This window comes from Zonotrichia leucophrys, chromosome 1 (genome assembly GCF_028769735.1).
Source record: "Zonotrichia leucophrys gambelii isolate GWCS_2022_RI chromosome 1, RI_Zleu_2.0, whole genome shotgun sequence".
In the NCBI taxonomy this organism is placed as follows: Eukaryota; Metazoa; Chordata; class Aves; order Passeriformes; family Passerellidae; genus Zonotrichia; species Zonotrichia leucophrys.
In genome coordinates, this window is record NC_088169.1 from 18,371,725 (window position 1) to 18,395,242 (window position 23,518).

Here is a 23,518-nt window from a genome sequence, read left to right on the forward strand (position 1 = left end):
TTAACCCTACACAAGAGACGACAAGGATGAGGGCTTCACAGGGTGAATAGTAAAGAGATTAGTTAATTAGAGGGTGAGACACAGAGTTTAGGATTTATGTACAGGAGCGTTTAGAAGAGTAAGATGGAGGAATTAGAGTGTGTCCTATCCTCCTTCTTCTTCCTCTTCTCCTCCATCTTCTTTAGCCACGGTGGCACTCTTAAATTAGTTATTACTGAGAGTGCACCGAGTTATAAGAATAGATGGTATTAGAGAAAAATGATAAATATTGTACACGTAACAATGAGTATAAAGATACGTAGCTGCCCGGGAGGGCAGACAGTGTGCCCATAGCTAACTGCTGAGCAGATCTTTGTTCAGCTAAAAGAACATCTTTTAGATAAACAATTAATAAACATAAAAACCGAAAGAAGAACTGAAACCTCTTCTCGTCCTTCGATACGCGGGCTGCCCCAAGGCCACCCCGGGCCTTTCCAGGCCCCTCAAACAGCCGAGATAAACCAGACAGGGGAACAGCCCAGACACAGCACAAACCTGCTCAGGCTGGTGACACACATTTCTGAGCTGGTCTACAAAGCTCTCCAGCTGCTTGGGGGAGGCTGGTTTGCATTTGACAAGGGGAAGAAAAGGTCATGTTTTGTGTCTGGTGCACTCTGCATATTTCTGCACCTCCTGAACAGCAGCAAGACACCGTGAGGCTCAGTTATGAGTCTCTTGAAAACGGATTTGAATGCTTTTCTCATATAATAACAGCAGAACTAGAGTGGTGTCATGACAAAAGCACTTTCAGAGAGACAGCTATTTCCCAATTTTTCTTTTTCCGCTGATAGAAAATGTCAGAAATCACTGACATTTATGCTGCAGAGTCTGTTGAAATGGGTAAAAACAAAGTATTTATGCAAATAGAAGGGCACAGATAAATAGAGACAGACATACAAAGGCATGCATGTGTACCTGTATAATAGTGAACAGAATGTGTGCAACAGCCCTTATGTTACTCTTGATTTCTGCAAAACTATGAGCTGATATGAGAAGAGCAAGGTTTGTTCAGGGTCTGGGGAAGGAGAGACTCCTTAGGTGTCAAATACAAGAAAGGATAAGCAGGAATTCCTCAGAGATGCTGAGCATCCCCAGATCCAGCAGCAATGAATGTGCTGAGATAGCTCAGCTCCATGCTGGGCCCAAGGACCTTCATGTACTGCTCTGCCCTGGCACAAGCACAGCAGGGCTGGTTAGGTCACGCTGTTTAAAGGGAAAATGGGAGCTGTTTAAAGGGAAAATGGGAGCTCCTTCTTCCCTCCTCTCTCCACAGGGAGCACAGGAGACATTTGGCATGGGAAAGGCGTGGATCTCCTGTGAGTTTGGGCTGAGAATTTCCATCCTTTTCTCTTGCTCTCTGTTCTCTCAGTTCCTGTTTTACTGCCCCACTCCTGCCCTGCAGAACTTCAGCTCCTGCCAGCTCTGGAAGCAGCAGGACATGCAGTGAGCACTAAGCTCTCTGTGGCATGGCAGCAAACCTGCAGCAGTGTGAAGAAACTCCCTCCCTATCTGTGTATGCACTGGGAGTGTCCCCTCCAAGAAGATGCCCAGTGTCTGGAGGAGCTGCAGTCCCTCTGGAATGGAGCACAGACTCTAATCTGCTTTCCACAGACTGAAGACCAGGGCCTTTACTGGGTAGGCCAGCTTTCCATGCAGTAGAACCTGCAGATACTCACTCCTGATGTTGTAGCCCGATTTCTCCCAGCCATGCCAGGCCATCCATTCCAGCATTCTGCATTTGCCAGCACCCATGTCTGAGGCAGTAAGCAGAAACAGTTATTTTCTGCCTCAGAGTTCTCAGGCTTGGATCTGAATGAATTTAAGGGGAAGAAGTTCCATTTCTTAAAGTTTGTGAGGAAAAAAAAAAGTGGTTTATATTGCTATGTGGAAGTCTACATATTTTCATGAGAGAAGAAACTACCTTACACAGAACTCCAAACGGCAATATTTCCCCTGGAGATTCATATTGAACTCACAAAGAGAAAAAACAAATATCTGTGAGCAAAGCCAACTTGCTTATCCACTCTCCATCTTCAAGTAGCCTGCAGTCTTCAGCACATTCACTCTCCATCAGAAAATTTAGCACTGGTTCTCTTAGCTGCTAGACTTTTCAAGAGCTTTTCTCTTTGAAGCCAGCAAGGATTGCAAAGGAGCACTCATTTCCTCAGCTTGTCATTTTTGCAAATCTCTCTGAAATGAAATGCCTTCACACAGACTTTGTTGATACAACAGAGAGCAGTATTTAAAACATTCGTGAAACTCATTTGGCACAAATAGTCTCTGGTGGATGTGGCAGGAGTACTACCCAGCTTTGGGTTTAAACATTTCCAGTAAAGCAGCTGAGTAATTTTTGCCAATGACACTGGGTATTCCATCTGTGCAAATCCCATCTGTCTAATTTAGATCAATCCACTTGAAGAACATCACTGGCTGTCATGCCTTTGAGAGATTTCCTCTGTTTTTCACACAGGTCGGAGCCTGCGGTCAGAGTGCTGAGCAATGGGAGACCCAGCAGCTCTTCATCATACCAGAATTTTCAGTCTCACACTGAAGAATAAACAGATCTGCATCCAGCAGCATCATGATTGTTATAAATTATGAATAGTGCTTATCCACAGCCAAGAAATCTCTGATTTGTGCTGACAGACCACTCAACATCAGTATATCACTAGCGTACGTGCAAGTGTAATCCCAGTTGTTTACCAGGCTTGTGGGAAAGGGAGCACTAAAACTGGGGGATTCCACTTCACTCCTTGAAAATTTAGTCATATGAAAAGATATTTTCTCCTTTGTGGCAGTCGAATGACTATTATATGCAATATCTACATAGAATGTTTCCAGATATGGTATTAATAGAGCTCAGTCCTGTCTCCTCTGGGTTTTTGTTAAGGCTTAGACCTTTTAATGTTTCTTCTTCCTATACAATCAGATTGCAAAGCAGACCTGATAGGAGAGTTCAGATCCTTTTCAGCCTGGATTTTGGAAAATTGCTGCTTTTCACTACAGCCCTACTGCAGTGACGCAGCTCTCAGGAACTCCCTTTCTCCAGCTGGCTTTCCCAGGCAGGGTAAAACACTTCCTTGTAACGTCAGCCTCGTATTTTTAAGCTGATGCATTGGATCACCTAGCAATTATAGTACAATTTACGTAAGTATAATGCAGAGCTATTAGGAAAAAAAGACTGCAGGCAACTCCCTGCCTGCTGGGCTCCTGCTGCACACAGCCTCCTGAGCCAGGCATGGCAGCAAAGATGCACCAGGGCCAGCAGCCCCATCCTCCCTGGGGACCTGCCCTTCCCTTCAGCACCACCAAGTGCCCCTTGGCTGAGACAGATGGAACACAGGTGCTTATTATTTTCATTTCAGCTGCTAAAAAATTTGTCTTTTGTTGTTATCTCGTTGTATTTCATATTTCTGAAGTCCCATACTGTCACAAACATATTTCTAAAGTCTCGTACCTTCACAGCAATATTTCTTGGGGGCAGTTCTTCACAGCACAGACATCTTCTTCAGCTTGTTGCCACCTCTTAGTCAGAGATCCTTCCAGGCTCCCCTTGACTGGCCAAACCCACCCCCTTTTATCACAGTTATCTTCACTAGCTAAAGCTGCAGCCCAATTAAGGTCATTGCAGCTACAGCCCATTAAAAACTACCAGGGCTTACCAGGGCAAGGCCTATATACAGATATTCAATATACAATACAGATATTTTACTAGGACTCCTACTATAGTCCTTTACATTCAGTAACCTAAAATTGATTTCCAACCCCCAGAATTCTTGGAGTACCTACCACCTTTTCACAGGGCCCTCGAGTCTAAATCCTAGCAACATTCTGCCTTTAGCAATCAAATATTTTCTCTAACTCCATAATATTTTGATTCCCTTATCCTCCAGCACTGTGTTGCAAACTATATTGGGAATCGTCTATCAGTTTCTCCCACAGCTTCTGGCAGAGTTGCTATGAGTTATCAGATGTGTTCTGGAAGGAAATCCAATTGCAAATAACAGCACAACATATCCCTAATTTCAAAGAAGACACAGATCCCTACTCCAGAAAAGTATGTCTCCAGATAGACAGTTGACAACTCATTTTCCTGATGCAAAACTATGCAATTCCTAGAGAAGCCATACACCAATTTAGAAATGTTACTTAAAAAAATTAAGTAAAAATATTTAAAATATTTTAATATAGAATAAAAAACTATAAATATAATTTGCTTAAATTTTTGGTTATCAATTCATATGAGGTTAAGACTACTTTCTGGTATCAAGTTCATTACTTAAGAAGAGCATCAGTTTCAGGCATATCTCTCTTTCCAGCAATTGAGACATTTCTGTAGTATATTTTCCCTTACTGTAAAATTGAAAACTGACCATTCATAACATAGCTTGATGTGAATAACATCAGTACAGGCACTACCAGCTTTGCTAGTTACTACTAAATACTACTATTTTCATTTTAGCTGAGATAGATAGATGTGTCATACAATCTGCAGTGCTTACAGTTTTTATATTATTTAGTTTTTCTTGCAACTAAAATTGTAGTCCTCTACAGACAGGTTTTGTATCTAGTTATTGCCTGCACTGATACCAGGGAAATACTGAAAAAAATGGCAATTTTGTCACTAAATAGTCCCCTATTTCTCCTTTTACTTCTCTTGAGGATAAACTCACTATTTAGCCTAAAAATTGTCCAGTATTACACCTGTATGAAGGCCATTTTTGCTGGTGTGACAGAGCTGTATTTGAAGCATCATCCCACTTCTAGGCTGAAATTTGGCTGGGAGAAAACAGAAGAGCAGCCCTTCCCCTGGTAAAGCCAGGCTGTGTTTTGGGGCATTGTAAGCCAGGTGTTCTGCCCACTGGCCCAGACAGGTTGGCAAGAAAGATCCTTGCATTGGTGCACATGGTTAAAAACCCTAATATGTATTTTCCTTTGAGAGAAAACAAATTTACCTGCAAGGGCATTCACATGGACACCTGCCCATCATTACACAGAGATTGACTTTGCTGATCAAGACATATTTTTACTGCATGGATCAAAACAATTTTCAGTTTGGCTACTGAAGCAATTTCCACTTTTTATTTTTTGTGACTACTTCTTCCTGCAGAGTGTTTGATTTGCTCCACAAGGACAGCAAAACTGCTTTATGCTTGCATGCAGCAAACATGAGGTGTCTCTCTTTCTTGCACACCCCATGGAAAGTTTGAAAGCTTCTGCCTCAGTCCTGTATGAGGCCAGCAAACACAGGGCAGGGACTTGCATATGCAGGGCCAGGCTAGGACATCTGGTGCTGGGCAAATTCTTAGTGGAAATTTCATACATGCTGGCAAAACAGTGCTTGGAAAAGGTCCTGGAGGCTATAAGGAAAGCAAGAGTCCCCCCTGCACTGTGATATTGCATGTCATGACTGAATTCCAAATTACTCAGAGTTTGATGTAAATCTGTGTATGTCTCCTCTGTATGGCCACTCTTCCAAGAACAGTGTTTTCACTATTTTCAGCCTCTATTGGTGTATTATAAGAGAAAAAGAGGTTTTAGGTGAGACACGTGGAAACAAAAGTTTCAGCAATAACTCCCTGCCCTGTGTTATTGGATTGCAGGTCAAGGCATTTCCTCCAGTCTCATCTCTAACGGGAGTAACTTTTTCATGGTTTTCTTTGGAAATTCAACTTCCTCTCCCCAGAGACTCCAGTTCCTGCTCTGTCCCTCCATGCCTGTACCTTTCTGCAGCCCAGGAGCCCCTGTGGCCCACACAGGAACTCCCAGAGTGGTACCAGCTCTCTGCAGGCTCCCCCCTGCCCCAGGGAGCAGCGGTGAAGCAAAACATTAAAGTATGTTTATACAACTTACCACATGAGTTTCTTTGTGATTTGATCATAATGTGATATGCTCTACTTACACTTTTCCTGTGAGATGGCTTCTATGTGAATAAGGAACTTCAGATATTTCTCCAAAGTGAAATGGTTAATGGAAGGTAAATCTCACTGAAAATGAACAAAGCATAAAATCAACCTGTCTACTGTGTCTTTTCAATGGGAAGTTTAGAGAAGGCAATCCCTTGGCTATTTCACCTTTTGTTTATCCTGTAATTCTTCAAGTTTTCCACCAGATCCACCAGATCAGGCAAAGAAGTGAAACAAAGTAGTTTCTTTCTCTGCTGCTTTTGCAATTTCTCCTCAGTTTGGGATCTTGTTGGAGTAAATGAATGCTCTCTCTGAAGACTCTGAGAAGAGAGTGGCTCTATCAGTTCCCCATATTCCTCATCCACGTACCAGTATGGGACGGCCAGCACAGGCATACTGGAGTCTGCTTTCAGTATGGGCTAGGAACATGTGATTTAACACCTACTCTCAACCTCAACACACATCCAGTGTGAGTGTAGGACACATCATGTCAATCACAATGCCTGCTGGAACTGCCCAGCAGTATTTGGGATTATGTATACACCAACATGTGTTTGTTCAGGATTGTGGTTAAAATTTGCAACAGATTAGCATGAATGAGTACTGCTGTTCTGAGGTGTCCCACCTAATCCCAGACTGCACTCAGGAGCCATGTTCATACATCCTCTTTGCAGAAGAAAGTCTGTTAAACCATGAACTCAAGAAGAAAATGCTACTTAATTTAGAATCCACTAAAAAATCTTTTTGTGAACCATCACCATCAGCTGCAAGTTTAAATTCCAAACAAAATCATAAGAAAAAAAGAAAATATGATAAATGTACTTGAGTGCAGGAAAATGTACTGCAGGGCATGGAAATTATAGTAATTCAGATGCCAGGAAGTCAAGCATCAATCTGTAAGTTTTAGTTGCACCAGATTAATGAAGCATCTGTGGTGTTTGCCCAGACTCACTTTTCCATTTAGCAATTTATCACTTGTAGCATTCTAGACAAAAAATAAAGATATTCTATTAATGCTTCTTTTTCACACTACTATAGTAATCTATGTTCATTTAAATGGTGTTCCTTATTTTTGTCATTTTCTCTGCAGCTCGAAGAACAAGTGTTCAAATATAGCTCCAAGCTGTCAAAATAAAATTGGCAATGACTTTAACAGACATAGGTCTGAGGAAATAGAAGAAAGTTGCAATTTTGAAAAATTAAATGCCACAGAGGCCTTGTCAGACTCCACCACAGTTGCCCAGAGGATATTTTAATTTAGATTTCATCATAAAAACAAAATGAGATTGTGGTTACAGTGGAATTGATAGTGGAGACTTGGACTTTTGTGGAGGGATTTGAATGTAAGAAAATAGTGCAGAAGTTAGTCTCACACCTGAGGAGTTGCAGCTGTACCAATCACCAAAGATTAGGAACAGGCCTGCCCTTAACAGGCCACAGCTGTGTCCAATAAGAGGATGAGTGCTACAAAAGAGTGGGTGAGCTGGGTGAGGAGAGCTGGGGTTTGTTGGTTGTGCTGTGAAGGAGGGGTCAGTGCTGCGAGGAGCTGCCCATGAGAAATTGCCGAGAAGGTATGGGGCTTTGTAATAAGATGACAACAGACTTTGGTCTCTTGTCTTGCATTTCTTTGCAAACTTAAGGAAAACACAGTGAATCAGAATCTGTCAAGATTGTTTTTTGATCCCTTTCCTGAGGACTAATTAGGGGGGCACTTTCTCTAGAGAGACCCCTTAAATAGCCTGTTGGGGAAAGACCATATCCTTACATAGCATTTTTCCACTTTGTGCTCCTGACTGTCTGGGTAACATTGACCTATAGGGTCAATTTTCTCACTGAGCAGCAATGCAAATTCATTGTGTGGCTCCTCCTCAGTATCCTACAGACATGTACTGGAACAGTATGAGTAGATGAATGCTGTTATTTGTAGCTGGGTCTGTAACAGAAAGCACATGTCCAAATATCTGTTCCTTCTGGGAAGTTCCCACAGGCCAAGGTCTTTGCTCCTGTGTTGGGTAAACTTGTGTAGATTCAGAAGGAAATTCTGAGTTTTTGCAAAAATAAATAAAATCTTTGAATACTTTCAAAGAAATCAGTGCTTCTTGCAAGCTGAATCACCATCAGGTGCTGGCCTACCTTATGGAATAATCAGGAAGAAAGAAATACATAATGTACCACCATTCTAACAAGGTATTTTTAAGAGAAAGGAAAGCCTTCAAAAATACTTTGTGAAAGCCACCAAGTAACAGTAAAATAATGAGTATGTGCTATTGCTGCCTAAAAAAAAATTAAAGATAAATAACCAAAAGTTACAGACTCTTGTTTCATATCCAGGCTTTCCAGCATTTCAAACAACTCCAATCCAGTACAGTACAACTAGTATTAAGAGAATTAGAACTGAATAAAAATTACTAACAGATCAAAAGACCCTGAACTGGCATGAGAATGACTGTAGCAGTCCTTTGGGTGGGCTGCTGCTACTCTCAGGCTATGGTGAAGACAACAATTGGCAACTGATAAACAGTTGGGTTTTTTTCCCCTTAAAGGGTTTTGAATAAGGACTCATTATTTACATCAGAAGGAATTGCCTAATGCAATCTAAACCCAACAAGTGCTATCAGCTGCAATCATACAGCAATAATTGAGCACACTATGCTTCCTTCAGTGTTTAGGACAACAGAAGTGACTTAGAACGTGACAAACAGGCTGGTGCACCACTCTTGGGAATAAAGAGAGCCAGGAGATGAGATACCTACCAGCAAAAAGTCTGTCCTGCTGCTTACTTTTTGCTCATATAACTTGGGAATTTCAGTGCCTCTGCTCAGAAGTAGCAAAGCAGTAATTGCTCAGATCTACCTGGAAGCTGCCTGTATCAGGCCCAGAAGAGGCCAGCTTGTGGAACTTCAGTCAGTTCTTCCACAAAAAAGGAAAACTCACCCCTGCCATACTCCAGAGAGATGGATTTGCTGTGCTTTATGTTTTGAGCCATGTCTCTGCATTCTATGTATATTGTATTACTGTGTGCAACCACTATAGAAGTGTCAGAAACAAGAATAGTGAGGTTCCATTGAAAAGTGGCACTGAAACTACTGAGGAAACAGAAAGAGGGAGGCTGTTTCTCATCAGTTGCAGGAGGCACAGAGCCAGAAGCTGCTGATGCTGAAATGTGCCAAGGAAACAGGGATACTGAAAAGCCTAATTGGAATCATCACTTACCGTCACATACCTGTGCTAGCACAAACATAATGGAAATGTAGCAACTGCACAACACCAGGCTGGTAATTCCTCCGTGAGCCATCTTCCAGGGAAAATAAGACATGCACTTCAGAAGCTGACTGAAATGTCTTATTTAGCCTCAGAAATGAGGACACAACCTGCTCTTCCTAAATCAGTACACACACTGTCTATGTACAGCCTGTGGCCCCTCATGTCTGGGCCACAACACCCCGGGGGCTGTAGCTGACCCAAACTGCTGAATTCTCACAGTCACCTGTAATGGGCTTTGCAGAATGCTGTTACCCTGACTGAATGTTCACTTCCACAACAAAGCCACAGAGCATGAGTGAACTTACACTGAGCTTACCAACAGAACAGTATTTACATCCTCGTGCTGCCAGTGCACCACACAGGAACACCAAGACACTGCACAGACTTAAAATGTTCTCCCATAAAACCCCCTACAGTCAAAAAACCCCATATAAATTAACAGCCTCTGGAAACAGGGATGAACTGAGATTCTGAAGGCAAACAACACAGACAAATTATTCTCTCTCTCTCTCAAATTAGCAGGGAATCACTGATGAAATATAAAGGTAATTTAAAATCCCTGCTCCTGCTGCCCCTCATTCCCATGTTGTTGTTGTTTTTTTCTTTTACAAAATGTCTGATCTTTTATATAGGGAAGTAGTACAATGAAGCTCAGAAGAGGGTACAAAAATTCCTTGCTAGGAAAAAGAGTATGTGTTCTTTTGGAGCAAATATTGCTAATTTTTAGGATTACAATCTTTGTTGTCTCTTAATTGTCTGTAAAAGCCCAAATTAACTACAAATCTACAATGAGGGAAAGGAAAACTAAATCTTACATCTTGACAGTTCATGTAATCAAATCCCATTTTGTGAATTGTCTAAGTTCTAAAATGCCCAGTTTTATAAACTGAGTTTCCCATAGTGTGAAAAAAAAATTGGTTTTGTTTCTTCTCTTGACCTTGGGTATCGAATCATGTGAACTCTGTAACTTCAGGGTGTGTTAAGCACAAAACCTTCCACAGTGAGACCCTTTCCAAGGGCTGTCAAACAAAATCTGAAACTACTAACAACTGAAATCCTTGAAAATACTGGAAAAATACTCTATGATGATAGATAGAATGATGTTCTCAAAGAAGAAAAATACAAATTGACTGTTGTCCATGTGAAGTCATGAACCCCTACAGTCACTTTGTGTGGACTTGCCTCCCTTGCGCCATGGTACCACTGACATGCCAGTACCATGTCCCTGTGATTGTCAGGCATTCTGTTTGAGAAGCCATTGTCACCTATTCCACATTTGTCTGACAGGCACCACCACAACTTCTGTTCCCAACAGACCATGGGTCATCACCCTATTCACCCCTCCCATATGAAGCATCTGCAGACTAACGAGAAAGCAAAAACATCAGGAGATGCAGCTATTTTTAAAAGACTGAACATTCAAGACTATGCATTTCCTCATATTTATTTTTAACTGTATTTTTCTAAAATATATTAAAATAGAAAAGATGTTCATCTGATTCATACAAAGAAAATAACAATAATAAAATAAGTAATAAAATACTGAAAATATATGAAAGCACCAAAACATTAAAATATTCATATTGGCAAAGACTCTAAGAATATATTTCTGGCAATTTTACAGTAAAGTGCTATTCAATCCACCCAAATTAAGGAATTGGCATTTTAATAGCATGGTTATTGTTATCTTAAGGTTACAAATTACTTTGTTACTTTTCTCACTAAGACAACAACCCATTTCATTGTAAGCAAAGCATTTGAGTTGCATGCACATAAAAAAGAACCCAAGTAACGGCTTCATTATAAGCAGTTAACAATATTAATTGTCAAGTTATTAGAAATACAAAATACTGAGAAACAAAATAGGCAGAAATGAGATTATTGAAAAATTAAGAAAAAGCAGATGTGGTAAACCATTGTATAAATTAAGAGAGGACAGAAGACTGTGCAACAAACACTTATGTAGCTTTGCTTTGTACATGGCATTTTTTTAGTAATCATATTGCTGGCTTTATTAGTTAATCTGTTTGTTATTTTAAACTGCCCTTTTCTATTTTCTAGAAATAATCCTACATCACCAACACACTGTAAGCAAAAAGACAGAAGCAGAGTATGACCTTTATTTTTCCTTAACAATCACTTCTCATCTATTGAAGTCAGCAGACAAAACCAATAAATCTGTTACAAAGCCAATCTGTAGCAAAAATTAATTCAAGTAACATAATTCTATTAAATCTCCTAAGAGTGAAAATTTTAAAAATATGAAAGATACCATCAGTCTCCTTTTGAGTTTCCATCATTTTAATATACATATTTACAGCAATGAGTACAAAGAATCCTTGTTAGCAAAGTTCTTTCTAGCTTCATGCACCATTTCCACAACAATTTCTGTGAAATGGCAGATATAATACTTTTATGTTGCCTTCAAGTGTATTTAATCTTTCTGATTTGACTTGCTTTTTTCATAATTTCATATGTAATTTAACCATATTGCACTGCTCAGAGTAAGTTCTTACACTGACTATTTAATAGCCTTTTTATGAACCAATAATAGGCCATCACAGTAAAGAAGTCAGCTCCCACACTCCTTCTGTAATTTGAACAGAAGTTCTTTCCAAAAAAAAAAAAGAGAATAGGAATAGTGTCTTGTCTTGTGCGTATGTTTCTTTGTATGAAATGTTTGCAATAACTTTTCATTTAGAAGAAGCACAAAAATAAGGAATTTAACCAATAAGAGCAATGAGCCTGAATTATCGAAATAATTACTAACAACAAATATCTTCCTTTATGTGTACATACATACACCGATTATATAAAAAAATCCACCTGTACTACATAATTGCTGTAAATTTTTCTGGATGAACAGATTAACCTTGGAATACACTAAGTTGACTGTTTGCATCTTCTACGGGAGTGATTCAGAATGTAAGAATGAATATGATGAAAAGAAATGAAATATTGTATTTAAAGTAGTTGAATAGAAGAAAAAAAAAAAGCACAACAGTCTTAAATAATGTTGTATTTGGTTTCCTCCTTCCATTCAGTAGTTTTTATTGAGTTGTACAATGAAAATAGGTCCTAACTTTAACATCTTCCTCATGCCCTATTGTAATTGTCAACTTAGACAATAATTTCAGTAATTTTGTTTGCTGGTCATTCATTTCTTCTATCTTTTTTTCCCCAGTAAACTGTTCCTTGTTCATTGCTGTAGGCTCACAAACCTCAATTTTGGCAGTTCCAGAATCCAAGTGCAGCACTGCAATCTTTTTGACTCCAAAGAGCCATGACAGGCAGCAGCACATCCAGGGCACAGCAATTCTTTTTAGCTTCTCTGGGCACACGCCAGGTAGAAACAGAAGGCAGCAACAGTAACTGATAGCAGTGATAAAACAACTGACAGCTGCTGGAACCAGAGGCAGCGATTCATCTGCTCCTCAAGTCTTTTATTAATCTGCAGTAAATGAGTTAGCTGAAAATAGAACAGTTTCATTAAGTCAGAATTACTGCACTTGAAAGCACTTGGCAATTTTGAGCTATTCTGGCAATAAGGAAAAAAAAAAGAAAAAGAAGAAAAAGAAGAAGAAAAAGAAGAAAAGAAGAAAAAGAGGAAGAGAAGAAAAGAAAAGCAAAAGAAGCCTTCTCTCAGTGGTCTCCCAGCAATACCTTTTCTATCACTATACACTTCAAGAATCTCTCCCACTTAAGGAGTTTCAAATCTGAAGTTACAGATAAACAATAAGGCCTGCATCAAGCAGGTGACATCTTTACACTCAGAAGCAAAAGATATTACTGGTGCTCATTGATATGCCAGATCTGTATATACAAAAGAATAATGAGCAAACTGCATTGAAAGTTTAATGATTATTAAATCATTATCATTAAACAAAATAATTAAATCACTATAACTGATGTAGTTACCTTCAATTGATGAGACATTCAAATAGTATAATTCACAAAATACCAAAAAGGGTCAGTAAAAAATCTTTTAATCTCTACCATATTCTATAATTTTGCTCAATATTCAGCAGAAAGGAATATGCTATTACCTGTATATGTAAATCTTCATTAGTTTTTGCTGGAATATTAAATGCATTGTCTTTTAATGTCAGAGAAGAGGGCTTACTACTTTCTATGACATGACACCTGAGCCTGTAAAAAGAAAACAAGAACACACACCAAAAATCACAAATTTAATGCAACACTGTATAATTAGGAGTAAACAATCCATCTTAAGAGGATAAAGTCCCTGCACTTTTAAATTTAAGAGACAATAATTATAATTACACCACATTTAGTCTAGGTTTACCAAAAAATAAAGGTCAGGTTTGTATTTGTGAGTAACTAATGTACACAGCACACTTGTAATCAAATAACTTCTCTCTATTGTTTCAGGGTCTGTCTTTAAAAAAACCCAAATAAATTGCACCACTTATGCAAGGAAGCTCAAGGTCACTCACATGATGTAGATTTTAATCAAAAGGGAAGTAAGGGATAAGCCCTTGAAGCAAACACAGAACAAGATTTAAGCATCAAGACTCACAAAATACTTTTTCCACAGTAGTTTTGGCCATGAGGAGGTAAAGACAGCTCAAATAAAACCAGCCCCACAAACCCACAGAAAAACCCCAGGAATAATCTATGGCAAAAAACCAGTCAAATCTGCAGGGAACTTTTCCTAGACATGTTCAGTGATACCACCCAATGTGACTGGATGAGAGAGAAGAGCAACAGGTGCATTTTAAAAAGTCTATGGGGAAATGTATTTTTCCAGCAATTTTTCTAGATTACTTTTTTCAACACCAAATATCAAAATACACATATGAACATGTGATAGGTTTCACAGAAATTTTCTTCAAAATTCTAATTTTCCCTAGTAGAAAAGGAACATTTTTAATATTGACCAGAAAATAGTTTTGCATTTATATGTCTGCTTTCCTTGTCTGCTTCCTTTCAGAAAACTCAAACAACATATTCTTATTAAAAAACCTATTGTTCATATGTATTGTCACATGCATTCATATTTTTTCCACTTAACTCTTAATCAGCATGAGAATAGCAAGAAAAAAAGAAGGGCACATCCAGAATACCATTTTATACATGAAACCCACATCTAATCAGTTAAAACAGAGCAGAAATCTCAACAATATATTTTGTTCAGTAACCACACAAGTGAATTTGGAGAGTTCTTCATTGATTATGATTACACAAGTGCTATAAATCAGCTAAATAATAAAAGCTTAAAAACCCCTAAACCCCTGTTACCATAAAACCATACACTTACCTATGTTCCATGACTTTGGTCCTAGGGACTTCTTTCCAAAACTGAGTCAGTTCTGGCACACCTGCTCCAGAGGACTGGTCCATTTCTGCTGCCATTATAAGGAAACGATCCTGCAAAGAAGCTGCAAAACCTGCCCTCAAGGAAGACAAAAAAAAAAAAAAGTGCAACAGTGTACTTAGATAAAACAACAATATTGCAAGGAGGATAGAAGTATTTTGCACAAAAGTGCCATAAAATAAGAACTTGCTTATTGCAGGACACCAGACACTGACTTGCTAGAAATAAAAACGAGGAAATAATTTTCTGAAGCCCAATAATTCTAATTACAGTTTTCCCAAAAATATATATGTTCATTTTAACAGAACTAGTTTAATCTTAATAGCTCAAAGACAACCCAAAGTTTTGTAAAGAACATATTCTCCAGCAAATTCACCTGTCTTTGCAACAGTTTAGGAAACTGATTTACTGTAGATAAACTCCCACTGTAATAATGAACCAGGGAGACAAGGGCCGCTCAGACTTTTTGTTTTTTAAGACAAGAAACAAAATGGGTTGCAGACAACAGCTGCTTATGCCTGAGTGGAGAAGTAAATCAATACAGGCAGTTACTCAAATCCTTTCTGACATCCATGTTTTTCTAACAAATGGTACCATTTTCATACAAGAGTCAAGTAGACATGGGCATCAGTCAGTCCCACACACAACCATCAGTGTCTAGAGCATGTCTAATGCTACTTGCCCAGATTTCTTACAACCTCTATTTTACACTTTTACTTACCACCATGAAGAGAAACTATTATATCTAATGATGTGCCAGGTTCACAGCTGCTGTTACTGGGTTTAACCCTGTATTTTTCTGGTGCAGTTGTTCTCACCTATTAACAAGAATAATGAAGGATACAGTAAGTGCATGCAGAAACCACAATTGCTTCATAACTTCTCTCATTCTGTAATAACTAAATCCCTGAAAGCTTGACTATTAGGACAAATCTCTAAAATACATAATTTTGTAGGCATAATAGGACTCTTGCATATTCCTTTTTCCTCCCTGACAATTGCGTTTATCCTTTGTTTTCTTGCATTTCCTATTTTTCTTTTGCATACATATTTTAAACCAGCCAAGAACATATTATAATAAATATGAAAATATGAAAACTTTAAGTTATTTTAATGTGCAGAGAATGCAAACAATGAGAAAAAAAATCCACAAAGATGCAAGTAAACTCTACCTTTCTGAAGCAAATATAACTACTAATTCCTTTGATGGCGACATTTGCAGATGGATCTGCATAATTTTGGAGTATTACTAACTTGTTTCCAGCCAGTATTTTAAAAGAAAAATTCTAAAAAGATGCCTTCTCAATGCTCAAGCCTTTCTTTTTCAAAAAGTATTACTCTCACTAAAAAAAAAAACCATTACTTTAGCTCTTTTTAAGTCAGTGCTCCAAAGATTGGTAATACTAATTACCCCCTTTGAGGTGGTACACTGTAGGCATAAATTCAGCCAGAAGATCTTTGATCTGCCTCAAACATCACTACACAATAAAAAATTTTGTCTGTAAAATGGATTTCATAGTATTCTTCCTCCTTACAGAAAACAAGTTACACATTTAGTAAACCAGACTACACATAAAATACTTACTTTAAAAGCCACTACATTTTTAGTGACGTTTGTGAGAACTATCAAACATTTTTTCTCTCCAGTTTCTTTGGATCCAAAAAACAGTTCTTCTGCTGGGCTAATAGGAAATTTAAAAAGAATTAGTTTCTTCAGATTATCTTTACAATAGATCATAGAAAAAACTCGACCACACCTCCAGGAAAACAAAATACTTTCCACCCTGCAGCTACAGTCAGCATAAACAGATTTTCATCAAAAAAAGCTATGAAAACAAAAAGCAGAAATTTTATAGTGAAGCTCAGGGTTGACTCATGGCAAGTGGAACTGGCTGCCTCAGCTGATAACTGCCCTTGACTTCTGCCATCTGTAACAGCCAACAGATACTCAGAGGCAGCTACTGCACCTTTGGGCAGTGTGGTAAGGGAAAGCATTGCTGACTTTAATTAATGCTCATGTTAAGGAGTATAAGGTGTCACAGACAGGGAGGAATTTCAACCTCAAATATCCACCTTGTCATGGATATAGTGCACACATAAAGAAGGCAGATATCCACAACTGGCAATCATTTCAACCACGACAGCTTAATCCACTTGTACTTATGAGTCAGTCTTCACATACTTGTGGTACCACATGCATAAATAAAGTTATTGCTTGTTTTTAATATTCTTGTGCAATTAAGAGAGTCATGCATGAGATATTTTCAACCACATCAAACTAACACAACTCAATTTGGATAAGCATTCAAATGAACACCAGTAGGTAAAAGGTAGGGCATGCTCATATAATTGTTGAAAGGAAACTTGAGTAGCAAGTGAAGAACTTTCATTATGTCACATGAGGAACACGCAAAGAACTGCCATTCTACTCCGTACTAATGAACTGCATATCCTTTTTCAAAACACGTGATTTTTTTCCCACGTCCTCTTTTTGGAATGCCAATTTCATGTTAGTTTGACCTCCTCCCTCCCTTTCCTTTTATGGTACCAATCCTTTTTTTCCTACTTCACCCAGGGTCTGAGCAGAGCAGAAAAGCCCTCAGTGCTGTAGGGCGAGTGTGAACGCCCATGCTGGAAGTGGGTTCTGGGGGTGACTGTGATGCTGGGGTGCTGATGTCTTACAGGGCATTAGTCAGCCCACATGACAAGGCTACTTCTTTTGTGGTGGGGATAAGGAAGTGTGCCAAATAAGGCAGAAACCAGAAAAGGGATGGGTTTAAAACCACTTCATAGGGTAATTCCCTCCTCCTCTCAGTGTTCTTTCATTTCCAAATTGTCAACTTAAGTAACCAGTGCTAGGAAAGGGTTGAAGCTACAACATAGTTTAGCTGTCTTAGTACAGTACTACTGCAGCTGTGTGTAACAGCAATTGCAAGATGGACCATAAATGAAACAAGATAATAATCAGCCTCAAAATAAGCCACAAACATGATTAAGGGAAGGAATATTCTGCCAGAGCCTGATCTTTCTTGTTCTACCAATTATGGTCATAGGGAGAAAAAAAAAAAAAGCTTGGGTACCACAGCTCTATGGCTCTTGTCAGTGAAATCAACTTCCACAGCATTGAGGCTAGGTGGCATGTAGCTATTAGGAGGGTGGATTGTTTAAACAAACACCCAAGCTTTTTAACTTTCACAGATGCAGGAATTTCCTTAATCTGATGTGTGTGACATAACCAGCTTGTACTAGAAATTCTTGTACCACAACACACCACGAGTTACTCCTCCACCAGACAGTACAAGGAAGCTGCTGCTTTTTGTTCTGCCCAAACAAATTCATTTATTGAGGAGGAAAGTCAGAGGCAGCCTTTCATTGTAAGGTATACAAGGCAAACACAATTGTGGTCTCAATGAGGGAGACAGCTGACTCATAAGCATGACTAAAAATACAAGAAACAAAAGAGCACGAGGACACAGCTCTGGCCCATGATTTTCTGGTGCCAGAGCTGCAGTGCCTCAGCTGTGTGCTCAGGCTCCAGGCTGCTCCCTTCACAGGGCAAGGCTGGGAGATGAGCAAGAGTGCAAGTCAATCAGCGTGGCAGAGTTTATGGTCTCTGTGGTAGGTGCCTACAACTGGTTATAAATGGCACTGTATATTATTGGTTCCATCACTTCAGTAAAATGGGCAGAGCAACAGCTGCACTCAGGATTTTACTTTAAAAACAAAACAAACAGCAAGAACAATGGAGACACCAGTATTTTATTTTCCACGACAGCAAGACTACAAGTATTAACGCCTCTATACTTGACTAACTTTACTTCTCCATGTGTTGCAGTCCATTTAAGTTACTTCTATTCAATGACAGGTTGAAGTATTTTAAGAGGAAAAAAAGGAAGTTTCTGGGGGTGTTTCTACTTGTTTGGATTTTTTTTCTTGTCTGCTTATGATTTGTGCTCCTTTCTTTTTTAATTAAAAAGTGGTTGGAATAACACATCTAGCATTTGTGATTGTCACAGAAAGTGTTCAACATTCTTTTATAATCACAATTCTGCAGTTTATGCCTTTGTCTTGCCATACAAGGAACTAAGGCTATACAGAGGAGGTTCTTCATTTCAAATTTCAATTTACACATATAAAATATATTTATGCTAATGAGCATGTCATTATTAAAATTCATTCCAAAACTAATTCATTATAGCACTTAAAAAGTTAGCTAAGAAATTACCTAAAAATTAGATATTTTCTTCATTCATCTAATAGCAAACTGAAAGTGAAAATAAAAGTTAACATCTAAATCAAATTCTAAACAAGCATCTTAACCTACAAGGCAGTGAAAAGAAAAAGTGATATTGGCCAATTGATTTCTTTATTTTAGTTTAGTGACAAAAATAATTGCAAGACTGATGACAAAATCTTCTGGGTAGATATGTCATTATAGAGCCCTTTCCATACAAAATAGATTGGATCCATTAATCAAGTTTAACTGATGGAAACTATTACTGTAGACATTTATACCATCAAAAGCCAAAAGAATTCCAGCAAGATTTGAGAGTAAAAACTGTCTTGAAAAACATTGGTTTTCTTGAGCCAATGAAATCAAACCATGTCAAACCAGTCCTCTCATTACAGATAAGGACTTAACTTAGTAGATGGTTTCCCAATATAAACAAAACACTTGTACAATTCTATGGAATATACACCTATTTGTACAAAAAGTATACCAATCTTTAGTGACATCAGAAGATTCACTGAAAACTTGCAAAACCAGAAAAACTCTTTGAGCTTTGTAAAAATCCATCCTAAAAAGGTGTTTATAATTTGTTTTCCTCTAATAGTCTGTAAAAACTTTATTTTGAAAACCAACTAGTTCAGTACTCAAGTCTCCAAGGCACATCGTAAAAAGAAAATTTAAGAAAATTACTATTACCTGATATGTAATAAAGGTCCTTTAAAAGTAGTTAATGCTTTCTTTGCATTTTTTTGTTTGACCTCTGTTTTGTCAGTTTCCTCTGATTTGGAAATTTGTTCTATAGAATTCATCTGAGTAAAAATGATAGTTATAATGATTAACCAGAAACCTGGATTACATGTCACAGAATCATGCAGTTATTTCACAGAATATGATGAGGCTTATTTCAACAGTTTACATATTACAGAACAAGCTTTATATATATTCATTCTCTGAAGGTGCTTGAAGTCCACTGAATAAAATTATTTACTATAGAAATTACATAACACATTAAATGTGCATGAAACAAAAATTCTGCTTTGGATTTTTTTTTCCAGGTATTTTCCTGCTGGTCAAGTCTGTTTTTGAAAACTCCAGACACACTAAATTATAGCACATCAATGATTATAAAGCACATTAAAATTAAAACATTACAATCACTGTACCACTGTAACAGAAAACACAGCACCAATTCCACATTTCATTGCATTGCAGGGTAGCTAAACATATCTTCATTGCTCTTAGATGAAACTCTGAAGTATTGCAGAACATAAAAGAAATAATGCTGATTGAATTGGTGCTTTCAAAACTGCAGGTACATCTTAGGTTCTGAGGGTTTTCTTCCATAACATTAGGAAAACACATGCAAAACAGGGCAGGTGCTGGGGGGGGGGGTGTACAGAAGACTGAAAGAATTATTGACATCATTATTCCAAATCAGCTGACTGAAGAATTTGCTTAGTCTCCTTTTTTATTCCACTCTTAATACAGAGAAAAGACATGAAGAGAACTCAGTTCATGCAAGTTTGAAGTATGGGAATGAAAGGAATAAAACACTTTATATGAAATAGGCTGTATAAAAAGATCCCACATGGGAACTTTTTAAATAATTATATAAAAGTGGTAGAAAAAGGTTAGTGTGTAAATACACTGCACCAGTTATATGTTAGGCTTTGTTTGACAAAACTACCAGAAAAAATATTACTGTAGATTACAAAAGTGGAAGCACCTACAGGACAGGCACTTACTAACCAAGTTTATCCCTCATGTTTCCCTGTACTAAAAAGACTGAGTAGCACCTTGGTTACACTGAATAAAAGTAAAAACAATTATATGCTTTATGGTATTTCAAGAATAAAAAAAGTAAAAAACCTAAAATACCTTAAGTAGAAAGCTAAGTCACCCAAGCAAATTAAAACCCAGCAAACACTGAGAGGCTTATTAAGCACCAAAGGCAACTCACACACAGAGCAGAAATTCTCCATGTTTCTGTATGTGAGAATCATAGCTTCTAAAATGTGCCCCAAGGAAAACAGGCTAGTGAGTCTAACCATGGTTATGTAATGCTTCCTTTTGACCTTAAGGTCAGTGAAATTATCCTTTTTTTTTTAAAGCTGGCCAAGTTGCAAATAGCAACTGGACTACATAGTGAGCTGCTCATTTCAAATTATTCTGATGAACCTGTAACAGTAAATGAAACTGTATTCTACTCCACTAAACAGAAGTTTTGCAAGTAACATTCTAAATTTGGTAACAAAGTAGCGAATTTCAATTTTTTTTCTACTATTTTCAAGAGCAATATACCCAGTTAATATTACTGCATATTCCTAAATATCTCTTCATATGAACTTGTGCAAAACAATGCCTTTATTTCTGGATAAGCAACACTGCAGGAAGACTATGTTGCAAAACATGATTGATGGAGTAGGAATACAATTTCTCCTGAGAATAAATGAAAACATTTTATGTTGAGATTTTATCAATAATTTAAGAAAACAAAGTAACATCCAATAGTGCATAAATATTTAACAACATTTTTTCATGTACATACTGATTTAAACATCAGAGAAAACTAGATCTATTTCAAAATGATCACCACTAAATATACCAAGATTAAAAAGAAACCTACTAGAAAGACAACCTTTAAAAACAAAACAAAAAGGAAACTTTTTCTTTTTGCTCTACAATTCACTATATTCCAAGAGACAGACTAAATACTTAGTGCACATTTTATGCATTCTGAAGCGTGAAACTTAACAAACCAAGAGTCAAGGGTGAAACTGTAATTATAATTTTTCAGTTTTCCTGTGTTCTTTTGCTAAATTAGAAGACAGAAAAACTGTTAAAAACATACAACACAAAGACAAATAACCAATACTATACTCCTCTTGTCCCACTTTGTAACCATCTAGCTAGTCTTGCCTAAATCTTCACTTAGATACCTTTTTCTGATTAAGGTTTTGTGCTTCATTCAGCTCCCCAGTCTCCTTGGTGTCTGCATCTATCTCTTCTTTACTTTCATGCTCATCTTCACTTGTAATGGGCCCATTTTCACATAAAGGAGTTTGAAAATCATCATCAACCAAAGGAGGATAACTGTACTTGAAAGAATCCTGAAAGATAAGGATTTATAAAAGATGAGTTATTCAAAAGGATTAGAAGTGCCTTCTCAAGGGTTTTCTAAATGGAAATAGTGTCTTTGTTTCTTGTTTCACATTACTTTTATGTTTCATTTATTCACTTCAAGTTGTACCCCTGCAGAAAGCTGACACCAAGAATTTCTATTTTATCATCTATAGACAAATAAATACAGTCATCCAACAAAGCCAGTAAACTGTAACTTGAATTTACATTCACAGCAGAACTACAGAAGCTGGTCTATCAAGGATCAGCACTCAGTCTAATTGCTGAAGTTCTCGCCTTAGTTCTCAAAAATGTGGTTTAAAACTTATGACAGCTATTTCTGAAAATATTTCAAAAGTGGTGAAAAACATCAGTAGTTCCTTGCATGTTAGTTTCACAATGGTCACTTTAAAAAAAGGAAATAAAGCCCAAAACCATAAAACAACCCCAAATAATCCCTTAAACTTAACATAATATGTGTGTATAAACCTTCAGCATATTCTGCAATTCAGACCTCTAGTCTTTGGAATGCCAAATCGATTTAAAGACCACATTTAAGCCATCTGAGTAATACAGCAGCAGAATACTTAAGTTCTCAATGACTCTACAATAAAGGTACCTTTTCCATCGGAAGATCAGTAAAAAACAATTATTGCTAACTGGAAATTTTCTTAACATTCTCTAAATTGTTTTACTACATTTAATGTTAGAGGCAGTGTTTGAACAGGGATCTCTGTTCCTACTGTATTTTCAAGCAGTTTTAATCATCAAGTAAACTGATCTATTCTGTCAGCTTTTCCAGTGGAGAAAAATATCATAGCTTTGACTCCTGTGAGGCAGAATGGAGCAATGGCCCTGCTTCACAAATATACTTCCTGCTCATCTATAATCAAGGTCTAAATCTCATCTACTCCTTTGTAGCAAGAGGCAAAGACCTCTAGGTGAATGAAACAGGTATTCACTGGCACAAACAATATCCTATTAAGGACCAGAAGGACAAGTTTTAGGTATCAGCTACAGACTAAATCACTATTAAAAGAAGACTCCAGTCCACAAGAAATCTTACAGCAGTCTTACAGAATACTGACATCCCACATTTGACAGAAACATCCAGCTTTCCCTCACCCAAACCACCAAAGCCTTGTCATTCCCTCCCAGCATAGGATGTAGGGCATGTAAAAAAGTGAACTTAATAGATGGAAATTAATTTTGCTGCACACTTTACTTGGCTTTGGTAATCCATGCAGGTTGATAGCTTCAAGAGCTGAGTTGTCCCACTGATGAGATTCTGTTCCAAGTCCCACACTTCCTAGTCACAGTGCCTAAGTTTCAGTGGCATGGGTATATCTGCTAACAGGGTGAAAACCTCAGCCAGGTAAACAAGATGTTTATTCAATGCCTGGTACATCCATTCTATAAACTTCTGGCTTTTTTATAGCAGATAATGCATGCTAAAATTTTTGGCAATTTTTGTAGAGATGCCTTAATCATAGTAGTGATATATTCTAAGATTACAAGCACACAGTGGCCATGAAGTCATATGCAAGCTTAGGCATGTCTTAACTTCAGGCCACTGACCTATATAAGGGAATTCCAAGAAAACCTGTGGGCTATCAATTT

The 23,518-nt window shown here is 37.8% G+C and overlaps 1 protein-coding gene across 2 annotated transcripts in view; it reads right to left on the bottom strand.

Moving 5' to 3' along the window:
• Positions 1-11,297: 11,297 nt before the first annotated feature.
• The window catches only part of MOSPD2 (motile sperm domain containing 2), a 31,861-nt gene continuing 19,640 nt past the window's right edge, over positions 11,298-23,518 (bottom strand). For both annotated transcript variants that reach the window (XM_064708118.1, XM_064708125.1), the window contains exons 9-15: positions 21,718-21,888; positions 19,475-19,587; positions 16,133-16,229; positions 15,269-15,365; positions 14,491-14,620; positions 13,256-13,358; positions 11,298-12,678 (exon numbers count right to left, since the gene is read on the bottom strand). In XM_064708118.1, coding sequence (XP_064564188.1) covers positions 12,532-12,678; positions 13,256-13,358; positions 14,491-14,620; positions 15,269-15,365; positions 16,133-16,229; positions 19,475-19,587; positions 21,718-21,888 — 858 coding nt within the window. In that variant the 3' untranslated portion in view covers positions 11,298-12,531. The remainder of the gene's footprint in view (positions 12,679-13,255; positions 13,359-14,490; positions 14,621-15,268; positions 15,366-16,132; positions 16,230-19,474; positions 19,588-21,717; positions 21,889-23,518) is intronic.